General features: G+C 33.8%; 3 protein-coding genes across 3 annotated transcripts; 1 reads left to right on the top strand and 2 right to left on the bottom strand.

Annotated features, from left to right (window-relative positions):
- Nucleotides 1-55: 55 nt before the first annotated feature.
- LOC120174282 (F-box protein At5g07610-like) lies at nucleotides 56-1,577 on the bottom strand. Its single transcript, XM_039181183.1, has one exon. It carries the CDS (start codon nucleotides 1,293-1,295, stop codon nucleotides 90-92), a length of 1,206 nt encoding a protein of 401 aa, XP_039037114.1. The 5' UTR covers nucleotides 1,296-1,577; the 3' UTR covers nucleotides 56-89.
- A 197-nt stretch (nucleotides 1,578-1,774) lies between these two features.
- On the bottom strand, nucleotides 1,775-2,976 carry LOC120174280 (F-box protein At5g07610-like). Its single transcript, XM_039181181.1, is given in 2 exon segments — nucleotides 1,775-2,064; nucleotides 2,067-2,976. Coding segments are annotated over 2 exon segments (1,200 nt in total).
- Nucleotides 2,977-8,039: 5,063 nt separating this feature from the next.
- Nucleotides 8,040-11,224, top strand: LOC120174264 (putative lipase C4A8.10). The gene is made up of 10 exons (XM_039181170.1): nucleotides 8,040-8,172; nucleotides 8,592-8,705; nucleotides 8,978-9,048; nucleotides 9,169-9,423; nucleotides 9,762-9,913; nucleotides 10,030-10,085; nucleotides 10,181-10,233; nucleotides 10,324-10,447; nucleotides 10,588-10,685; nucleotides 10,831-11,224. The coding sequence occupies exons 1-10, from the start codon at nucleotides 8,040-8,042 to the stop codon at nucleotides 10,900-10,902; spliced, it is 1,128 nt and encodes a 375-aa protein (XP_039037101.1). The 3' UTR covers nucleotides 10,903-11,224.
- Nucleotides 11,225-11,928: the final 704 nt, after the last annotated feature.

Raw genomic sequence — 11,928 nt, 5'->3', positions numbered from 1 at the left:
CGAGCTTCTCTCGCCTTACGGGTCTCGAGTTTCTCTCGTTGTACGGGTGGAGATGTCTCATTTAGAGGCATCCAATGATGTCGAAAACTTTAGGCAATGGCTAAAGTTGTAACATAGGGATAAGCATCGTCACATTCAAATGTCGTGCAACCCTCGATGTCGATGCAACCAGGAGCAAAGTCATGGAGCAATGTGGAAGTTTTGTCTTTGAAACTGTAGGCAATGGCCTTACCGGGTATGTGCAACACGATGAATGACGATGGCGATCGCCCTGGTTTGCTTTCTTTGCGAACAACAATGGCTAGCACTCTAAATGCATGATAATCCCAGTCTGATGGGTGAGAGTGGCTTCGGGTCATCTCTGGATATGTTGATATAAGTGCATTGAGGTCGACTTGATACTTCGCAAACCACCCAGAAAAGTCGTTTTTCATCTCGTAAACGTCGAACTGCCTAGTACTATGCTTGCAACTTGTTAAGATGAGATGCAGACGACCTCCGGATTCCCCGAAGTATCTGCACTTGGGCTGTTGGTCCGAATCATTTGGAATATTAGGCAATGGAATCTCTCGAAATCTCTCCTGATGAACATCGAAACATAGCAAGGACCTGGAGTTGTTCATGATCCAATGAACAGCACCGCAACAATAGACCCCTTGACCGAAATTTTTAACCTTTGGAATATCGCTTGAGAAGCTCCAAAGATGAGTTTCAGATGAGTATATCTCCAACCGATAAAGATGAGAAGATGTCTCTGAACTTCGAACAAAAACGACTTTGTAATGTTCTGATTTCGAGGGATCAAAAGCTAAAATAACACCGAAAATAGTGTTTGGGCTTGGAGTTCTGTTACCTGGCTTGGGGAGGGTAGTGTATTGGTTGGTTGTAGGATTGTAAATGTAGTAGTTCCGGTCATATTCTCCGATCCGGTTGTTGCTACAGCACAATAACAAGCCATTGCAGGATTGGAGAAGCTTAATGCCTGCAGGGTCATCAACGAAAGTGAAAGATGTAATTGTTGACCCGCTAACCGGATTCGTATCGAGTGAAAGGAAGTGATACTTGGGCTTGTTTCTCATCCTCAAGAAGATGGCGGATGGAAATATTGAGCTTTGGTTAAGGCAACGAGTGAAGTAGGGGCTAGAAATTAGAGAAAACCACTGCTTCGATACGTTTCGGAATCTCAGGAGAGATTTTCCGGGGAGACGAACGAGAATGTTTATGAGAATATCATCGTTGTAACCTATCAACTCGGCTGATCCGGAGCTCGAGTTCAAAAACTCTAGTTCTCCCATGGGGATGATTTTTGTATACAGTCTGTTGAGGTAGATACTGAATTCCTGGCAAAACTACTCCTTCCTTCCCCCTTTATATGAGCTGGATCCTTGTGTTATTTAGAAGATGAATACGAGAAAAGTCTTTGCAAATTGTTCTGCAATTTCCAAGCAATTCTTGGAAGATTTCATAGCAGCTTGGTTTGTTCCTTTTCAAAAAGGAAAACTCAGCATTCATGCATCAGCAACTTTGATTCTTTGACCATTAGATTCTTGCACGAAAAACAATTCAGCATTAGATCAGAATTTTAAAAGCAGTATTTGACTTCAAATCTGAAATTCTTGTGCGGTTTCATGCCAAGAAACTTTGAAATTTCAGCACAAAGTTTTACTAATCAAACCCATTTACATTTTTTTCCATGAATGGATTCACATCAAACACTGAGAAAAAAACATGTAGCAGAAAACAACTTGTGAGAATTTTCCAACATGAAGATAAGTCATACACAAGCAAAGCTTTCAATGAATTGATGAGCATCAGAACATCCAAACTCCAATGAATTATTGCCCACAAGAGCGAAATCATGAAGCTTCCTAAAACTATTGTCCTTGAAATTAAACCTTATTGCTTTGCCAGGCAAATGCAGCACCATGAATGATCCCTCGTCTGATTCTTCACGAACGACGCAGAGTATTGAAAACGCATAAAACCGCAAGTCTGTTGGATCGACATATCCCCGAACCGTCTCCGGAAAAGCTGCCACGACCGGATTTAGATCGACTCGGTATTCACGAACCAACCGGAGTTGTCTCTCTCCATCTCGAATACGTCAAAGAGTAAATTGTCCGAACCATAAATTTCAACAAGATGCAAATGGCCTCCGGATTCTCCCAAGTACCGGTGCGACCTTACGTCTCCGGTGACGACGGAGGGCATCGGGATATCTCTCATTTTCTCTTCTTCAACGTCGAAACCCAGAGAATCTCCCCAGTCACTAAGCCAGCAAATAGCACCATTCCAGAAAACGCCATTCTTGAAATGCACGTTCCTTGGTGCTACAAAAAGACGACCCGAAGGCCTCCAGGGGCCAGTTTCCGGCGAGTAAATCTCTACCCGGCAATGATCAGGCAAATCAGGGTCTGGATTCGTAATGCAAATTACTTTGTAATGAGGTGATTTTGAAGGATCAAAAGCTAAACAGACACCAAAAGCGTTGTTCCTGTAAAAACCATGTGTTGGACATGGAAGCACCGTGTAATGCTTCGTAGTAGGATTGTAAATGTAATTGGTTGTCTCCAGAGGATTGGCACGAAAGCTACAACAAAGCAACAAGCCATTACAAGATTGCAGAATTTTGATCCCTGATGCGTCGTTAACAAAAGTGAGGGACCGGAAGGGAGCACGAGAGGGACGGTGACCAAGGTTGACCATGTCGTATTTCGGATTGGTTCGACCAGAAATACGTCGTATAAAGAGACCTGAAACGGCGGTGGAATCGTGTTTGGGACGAAACCTGGGATCGGTGATGAGAGAAAGCCAGTGTTTGGAGACTGTCTTGAATTTGAGAAGGGATTTTAGAGGCAGACAGTGAAGGATTAGAGTTAAGATATCGTCATTGCTGACTATCGTATCGGCTGATGAAGAAGATGAAATTAGGTAAGCATTTGAAGAGGATGCTTTTGTTTTCTTGGTGGGAAGCATCTTTGGTTGTGAAATTCTTGAGCTTCTGCAGTTTGGGTTTTATTGACCCTGGGAAGATTGCGATGCAAGATGAATGAAGACGAGTCCTTAGCACGCTTGAGAGTTGACGTTTTGGAATCGGCCCTGCATTGTAATTTGGCTTCCAAAATAAGTCTCAAAACTATTTTTTTTTAACTCATCCAAAACGCTACAAATATTATTTATTTAAATGTTCGAGCCATTAATGACTTTAATTTTTCCGTTAAGACACATATCATAATCGGGTGCTTTTAAAAATTTTATTTAAAATTAAAATTATATATATTTTTAAATAAAAATATATATTTTTAAATAACCTCAAAACTTTGAAAACCTTCATTTCAACCCCTAAACCAACGCCAACCATCACCCTTTGCCGTTGATAAAACTCCACCCGACCTCATCTCCCCTCAACAACCAAAACCCCCCATGAAATCATGATCGATCAATAGTCAATCGATGATGAATCGACATTTTATACCCTGAAAACCCTAGGATGAAAATCGTAATCTCAAGTGATCTATACGACCAATCGACCGCAACTACAACGGTGTATAACTAGGAGGATGACAGAGACTACGTCGACGACGGTGGTCGAAGCCGAAAATGGGGGCGACGACGAGTTAAGGATAGGATTTTAGGTATTTAGGGTCTTTTTTATAATTTATGAGAAATTAGATTTTTTTATAAATATAATAATATTTTTAAAAAGATAAATTTCAAAATCACCAAATTGTGACATGTGTCACTTAACGGGGGGAATTAACTTCGTTGACGTCTCATGCAACTAAATGGGTAACGTTTGTAGCATTAGACAGCTGAATATGTCAAAAAATAACTTATGCACCTATTCAGAACTTTAGCTATAGTTTGGACAATTATTTTAATATTAAGCCTTATAATTTTATTAGAAAAATACTGATTCAACATGTGTATATAATCTAAATAATGATATTAGTCTAATATTAACATTCAAGGGATTTGGCCTCGTGCTTAGGCGATAAGCCTTTCTCCCTATGGACTCAAGTTTGAATTTTATACTTGCCATCATATGTTGGGTTTCTCTCTTTTCTTAAATCAATTAGATAGTATCATTTGATAAGTTGCTATTAATTTAATAAAAATAATTATTTATTATTAATTAATTTTAAAATATTTTTTATTTACGTGACATCACACGTAGATATATCACATCAGTATTTTAGTCTACATAGACCTATCACGTCAACATCTACTATGACCTAGATAAGTCACGTTTGTATCTCCCTCTACATGTTTTTGCTGAGAAACTCACAACTTTAAACGTTAATTAACTAATGATTTTCATCCAATGAAGGGAATTTTTTAACCAAAATGAAACATTGAGAGTAATATGCTCCCAAAAAAATTAGGACCAAATTGACACTATTGTCAAATGTTATGAGTGTTTTATTGAATTATACCTTAAAAATAATACATTAATTATTTTATTGTATGAAGATTAGATTTGATGTTTATGATTGAATGATTATTTTATTATAAATCAATAATATTACTTATAATATTATTATGGAAATAAAATGGTATAATATCAAAAATACTTTTAATGTTTTATTGCATAATAATTTAATATTTTTAAAAAATATTTTAATTTCTAACGTTTTATTTTGGAGTAAAATGATCTCTAATTGAATGAAAATTATTAATTAAATAATAGTTAATATTTGTCTTTCACATAATGAATCTTACTTTACATGTCTAAAGTGATGACATAATAAATATCATATGCACATAAATGATGACATATCATATATTTAAAATAATGATATGATACATATTATGTATATATAAATGATGACATGATATATATTACGTACACATAAATAAAGACATGAAACATTATATATTCAAATCGATAAAATGTAAATGTAAAATGTCACATGTTCATGAATAATGATATAAAATATAACACGTTATTAATTTAAGTATATAAAACTTATCACCTGAACGTTAAATATTGATTATTAGTGGATGGTCACTCACCCAACTTGAATGGACATGCAAAACAGATGATGGCCTCTTTATTGTAGTGGATGCATGAAAAGATCAAATCAAAGGATAATGAAATATAACGACGGTAGTATGTTTGAATCAAAGATCAAATCAAAGGATAATGAAATATAAGGACGGTAGTATGTTTACTATCTCATCCAGATGAAGTTATGCAATACGACAGTCTAATATACGGTTAAAGAAATATATTATTGAAAATGTTATTTTTTTAATATTTTCGATAAAAATTTACCGAAAATATTATTATTTCTACTAAAAATATTATTATTAGACGCTTTATCGGATTTGTTAATATATCTGATAAAGCGCTACCTAAAACATTATTTTTTATACTGAAAATGTTAATATTAGATACTTTACTGAAAATATTAAAAAAAATATTAATATTTTTGATAAAAAATAATTTAAGTAATTTTTTACCGAAAATATTAAAAAAAATAATAACAAAGTGTTGAGAGTGCCTTAAGAAAAATAGTGGGATGATTTATGTAACACATTAAAGTTAAGGAAAAGCAGAAGTTGAGAAGGAAAATGGGAAATTTATAGTGGGGGCTTTCACTTTGCTTGAATGCAATTCCTCATAAGGTTAGTGGGGTTGATAGCTACATAATTAGGCCCAACACTAAGGATCGTATGACTCGGTAATAAAATCGAAAAAATTAAAAAATCGATTAGAATTAAATTATTTGATTAGGATTTTTTAATTTCTGATTCGGTTTCGGTTTGATTTCAAAATATAAATATGTAATTCTGTTCGGTTTCAATTTTTTTCCAAATAGGAATTGCTTGAATCGAATTAAATTGAATTAAAAAAATAAAATATAATAAGTATCCAAAACACAATCATTTTGAATTTATTATAAGAAAATTTTAAATAAATAAAATATCAAAACTAATAATTCTTTTATAAATTTAAATTTATATATTTGCACTCGATTTAAGTTTTAAATTTGCTTCTTTTTATTTGTTGAATTTGAAAAAATAATGAACAATCAAAAACCGTTGAACTGAACCAAACCGAAAATCGTGGTTTTTATCTCATTTAGTTTCGGTTCCCATTTTTAAAAACTCAAAAAGTACAACTCAATTCATATTTTAATAAAAAAAAACCGAACCGAATACACTCCTAGAGAATCAATCTCTTGGGTAATCCCATTCGTTTGGACATTTAAGGACTAACTACCAAAAACATTAAAATCTAAATCGAAAAAATTCAAGTACCAAAATGTTGCTTTCGAAAAATCAAATATCTATTCTTTTTGTTGTCCTCTCGGTTTCAAGACTTCCTCTTGATCAATCTAGATCAACCCACACATAACTTTGGTAGCTGAGTCTCCCAGCTGAGATTTTCTACATACACAAGGACCCAAACTTAAGATCTTGTTTAAACGATATTAAACTGCTTACCACTTGAAACAACCCCTATTGGTAATCAAATATCTATTTTCAGATTTTTTAATTTTCAAATTAAATATTTAAATTCGAAAATAAAATTTAATTTGATCAAAATTTAAAACTTAAAATTTTTATTATGCAAGTTTATGCAACATCTTCTGTTCCTCTGCTATATATATATATATATATAAGATCCTAAATTTTATTTAGTCTTAGTAGGTTAGTGCATACTCACTTATTAGGTTAAAGACCGTCTAAACTCTGAAAGTTCGATTTTTAATCAAATTTTCGGATAATTTAAAAGTAGAATTTAGATAATCCGTATTCGATCCAATTATCCACTTTTTTTTAGATATCTTATCCAAATTATCCAAAAATTAAAAACATATCAAATATCAGATTTTTTTTTATCAAATTAACTTTTTACACGCCCCTAATAATTCTCACAACATAAACATGTATTTGTTGAGATTGTTGGTCATACTCCACTACTTTTATTCCTTACCTTCCAAGTCTAATTATAATCATCAACAAATCGTTGCTTGTTTCATTACTTTCTTCTATTACCATAACACATTGTTGGAATAGGAGATTGTGTTTCCATTGCATCTCATAATTTTAATACGCATCCTATTTGTGTTTTAGATTTCAAAGCATATAAATAATTTGGAAAAACAACTTATTTAGCCAGCTAATTGTTCGAGCGGTTCTGATATGGTCAATTATTTTTTGTTTTAAAATCATGCCTGACGTTACATTTTAATTTTGATCGTCCACCGCTAAAAAATTAACAAAATTATTGACGTGATTTATTTTTATTTTTCAACAATGACGTGAAATTACCTTATGATGACACATCAACATCACCGTTAATTTTTTAACGACAGACGACCCAAATATGACATTAGATATAATTATAAAAAGAAAATAATTGAATGACCAAAATAGAATTATCCAAATAGTTGGATGACTAAATACATAATTTATCATAAATAATTTGTATAAAAAATACGGTATACGAAAATCATTCACGCATCGAGAACAATAATTTCAACTTTATCCATTTAAGCTAGAGAATAAAAGAAAATACAGGAGTCAGCCAAGACAGGCAAAGGCAAGAGATAAATGTGTAACATGGTCGGACTTGGGGGTTGGTAGTGTTTGGTCATTTTAAATTTGTAAAATTATATACAAGTCCCTTTAAATATTTTTTAAATTTTAAATTAATATTATATGATAATATTAATATTACATTTGGTAAAATTACGTATTTTGACACCTTAAATTTCAAAATTTTCCTATTGGTAGGCTCTCTCGCCACGCCTTCATATGTTTCCTTCGCTTTCGGGTTTTCCTTTTTCAACTTTTTTTTAAATAAATACTCCAATATTTTTTCTTTCTTCTCTCTTCTTAACTCCAACTAACTCTCACTTCTCTCGTTCTCATCTGATTTTTTTTCCTCGCGCTTTCTCTCTCTTTCCTCAATTTTTTTTTCTCTCGAGAATCTTCGAATGCGTGATTTTCTGTTGCTCCTCTAATTACTTATTATTAGGCTTCGTTGGACGGGACTGAGAATATACAATATAAAGTGATTAAGGATGCAAGACGGCGTCGCGGTCAACGGAGTTTGCTCATCGGAGTCGGTGAATGGAAGTCGAGATGTTTTCAGTTGTAAAGATTATGATTCTTTATCAGCTGGTCATCTTGTTGTCATGGTCCACGGAATTCTCGGCTGGTGCCTTTTTCCCCCTTCCCTTTTTTTGAATATTTCTGTTGAATTTTGAGATGTTCTTTTGAGTTGGATTTTGGATGCTTGAATTAGTTTATTTGTAAGTTAACTTTGTATTATGATTAATTACTTATTAGTTGTACTCTATTTTTTGGAGTGAATTTTGGTGAACTTATTAGTTGTACTTGTATCATGATTATACACATTTTATGCTTGGTTTGATTGTAATTGGTTTAACCTGAAGTGATTAAAATTTAAATTTCTTGGTTTTTACATGAACTCAACAAATGTTGAATCGGAATTGAAATTTTGTCTGGTTTTGACTTTTTGCTTGTACCACCAATATCTTTGTTTTTAATTCTGTGATGTTAAATTTTGTCAAGTTCTATACGAGATTTTCTAGGATTAATATGATTAAAAGTTCTCCTAAATTGGTTTTGGCCCTGGTTTTATTGTTTCTTGTGCAGTTCTTCGGATTGGAAGTTTGGAGCCGAACAATTTGTTAAAAGGCTACCGGATAAAGTATTTGTCCATTGTAAGTACGATTTTCTTAGGCACCTTTTTTAATAGAAAAAAAAAAGGTTCCTTCTCCTTGTTCTTATCTTGTTATTGATAGTCCATTAATGAATTCATAGTGATATCGATAACCATTAATTTTATTTTATTTATCCCCCAAAACTCACACTTTTCAACATGTATTTTTAGTAAGCTTTTAAGTATTGAAGTATTTGAGATCAGCAGTGTTTATGTTTAAGTTTTTGGCTGGAGTACATCAGCTTGATTTTTGGTTGAATAACGTGTTTGCAGGCAGTGAACGGAATATGTCTAAGCTGACTTTAGATGGTGTGGATATAATGGGTGAACGATTGGCGAAGGAGGTGAGCGTATATTTCATAATGTCCTATTTAGGTTGTCAAAATTGGTGAAATTTAACATTTAAAATAAGACTATCAATTTCATATTATAATATGTTATCAAGAAAAATGTTTGAATGCTAGGTCCTTGAGATTATTCAAGAAAAGCCAAATTTATGCAAAATCTCTTTTGTTGCGCATTCTATTGGAGGATTGGTGGTTAGATATGCAATCGGGAGACTCTATAGACCACCTAAGGGAGAAGTTAAAGAGGATACATCAGGTGATGGATGCAAGGAGGAAGTGAGGGGAACAATTGGTGGCTTGGAGGCTATCAACTTCATCACTGTTGCATCTCCTCATCTTGGTTCAAGGGGTAATAAGCAGGTAGGCTTTTTACATTAACAAATGTATATGCATGTAATATGTAAAACAAGTTACTCATTCATTCTAAGATTGGTGTGTTGAAGGTGTTTATTCCAACATTACTGACTTTCCTATTTCCCATATGGTGATTTCATAGCTTTTTAGTTGCTTCTGAAATTATGTTCCATAAGTAGATGGTTTTGGTTTACTGTAGTAGTTTCTTTGTTGTAAAGCAACATGCCTATTTTTGTATTAATTTTGCTTCCAAATATATTCTCTCTCATCAATGTTGCTATGTAAGGATATTAGCCATCGTTGGGTTATTTTTGCTTATTGGTGTAGTAAAATATTTGTTTCCAGGTACCATTTCTTTTGGGGTAACTGCTTTTGAGAAAGCTGCAAGTTGCATTATTCATTGGATATTTAGGAGAACAGGTCGGCACCTTTTTCTTACCGATGTTGATGAAGGAAAGCCACCGCTGCTTAAGCGGATGCTGGATGATTCTGATGAGTTATATTTCATGTATGCAATTTTCCCCTTTGTCTAGATTTCTTTCTATATGAAATTACTTGAAATATCTTGCATTTTTGTTTTGGAACTGTAAAAGTGGCTGAGTAGTAGCGAATTCATCTATGCAGGTCTGCTTTATGTATATTCAAACGCCGTGTTCTGTATTCCAATGTGGCCTACGACCGTATCCGATTTACATTTTGTCTGACTTTAATTTTAACTTTTCCTGATCTTTGTCAATTTGATTTTATTTGTTTCTCTTAACGAAAGATTCTATAGATATTGTGGGCTGGAGAACCTCATCAATAAGACGGAATGGTGAACTGCCAAAGGTATCATCTTTGTGAAGGTTTTTCATTTGACTTCCAGTTTACTACTCTTTTGGATTGAAGCTGATGAGCAGAAACCTGTTTTGTTATCAGTGGGAGGAGTCTCTAATTGAAACATATCCTCATATCGTCTATGAAGAACACTGCAAGGCGTGTGACATTGATCAGGATGAAACTGTTTCAGCAGAGGATTATGGGTCATCTGACCAGCTAGAAGGTATACAAATTACGTACTAAAGAACATAGAAAGTAGAAACTACACTTTTGCTAATCTTAGTTTCCTTTTGCTGGTTGCCTCCAGCATCCCAAGTTCACTACTTTGCTTTCCCAACTCCATTAATCGATAATGTTGTGCAGAGGAACTGATCAGAGGCCTATCCCGAGTTTCGTGGGAAAAAGTAGATGTTAGTTTTATCAAAAGTAAACAGAGAAGTGCTGCTCATAGTGTTATACAGGTCTCTCTCTCTCTCTCTCTCTCTCTCTCTCGCCGGAGTTAATAAAAATTCATATATCATGCCCGAGATCAATGTATACCTTCAAAAGCAACTTTCTTTATTTCTTCTGAAGGAGCATGCTCCCATTCTGCGTATTTTTTTACAGGTCAAAGATCAAGTATTGCATATTGAAGGTGCAGATGTCATCCAACATATGATCGATAAGTTTTTTACATGATGCAATCTTCTGTTATGTAAGACAAGATCGATTCACTACCGAGCTTCCCGTATTTGTCGACTGTTAAGTCATCGCTTGCCGGTTGAATGGATCAATACGCACGCTGGTTGATACGGATGATTATGACAACTATGATTAATTCAGCAGTCATTTAGAAACTCTGTTCATTCATTAATCATGTTTAGTTTGCTTGCTAAGAAAGATGGAAAGGGTAAAAATGCAAAACCCATTAGTCTAATGTTACGATATGTAATTCTTTTTTATTCTTTGGTTTTTATCCTTATAGTATTACCAAGTAATTATGTCGTATACACGAGAAAATTCAACACTGAATGCCAGGAGAATATGTGTGTGTATATTTGCACTATTACATTTTTTGGTCCGTGTTATGCAAATTAAGATATTATTTTTTGGGACCAAATAGTGTATGTCATTCTAAAATGGTATATAGCTTTAAAATAGTGTATGTCATTCCTCAAATTATGACATCACTTTGAGTTGATCTCTAAATTTTAAAATATTTTACATCATCTTTCAAACTATCAATATCATTTCATTTTGATCATTTTGTTAATGTGTCGTTATCTCGATTAGTTTTTTAAGGTATTGAGTATTAAGTTTGTGATCTTTAAAAATAATTTTTTTTAAGATCTTGAGATTTTATTGTTAGGTCACCAATTTAATTCTCGGAATCTTAAAAAACAAATTATTTTTTAACTAGTAGTCAAAGGCACAATAATTCCCAGGTATATATGATATCCTCTGAATAAGTATCTCTTGGTTGGTTAACTCATTTTGCGGCCTGTCGCCATCCGATCGTTTCAACTAGACCTCGACAACCAACGATGATCATGTGGTGACCTCCCATTGATGTTTCGAGTTATCTCAATGTTGATGCATCGGTCGATACCAACACTGGCCTTGGTTTAATTGGCGAAATGATCCGTACGAGTGTGTGTGATTGATTCGTTGGCTTTCATAGATCTCCAGGAATAACATCACCTTTTATGGTTGAACTATGGGAAA

The sequence above is a fragment of the Hibiscus syriacus genome, unplaced genomic scaffold, assembly GCF_006381635.1.
Source record: "Hibiscus syriacus cultivar Baekdansim isolate YM2019G1 unplaced genomic scaffold, ASM638163v2 tig00112044_pilon, whole genome shotgun sequence".
NCBI lineage: Eukaryota > Viridiplantae > Streptophyta > Magnoliopsida > Malvales > Malvaceae > Hibiscus > Hibiscus syriacus.
This window is presented reverse-complemented; position numbering and strand designations above follow the sequence as displayed.

Coding starts and splice junctions, on each gene's coding strand:
- LOC120174282 (XM_039181183.1), bottom strand. CDS start 1,295: ATGGGAGAACTAGAGTTTTTGAACTCGAGCTCCGGATCAGCCGAGTTG.
- LOC120174264 (XM_039181170.1), top strand. CDS start 8,040: ATGCAAGACGGCGTCGCGGTCAACGGAGTTTGCTCATCGGAGTCGGTG. Junction 9,424..9,761: donor ATAAGCAGGTAGGCTTTTTA/CATTAACAAATG, acceptor GGTACCATTTCT/TTTGGGGTAACTGCTTTTGA. Junction 10,086..10,180: donor TTCCAATGTGGCCTACGACC/GTATCCGATTTA, acceptor AAGATTCTATAG/ATATTGTGGGCTGGAGAACC.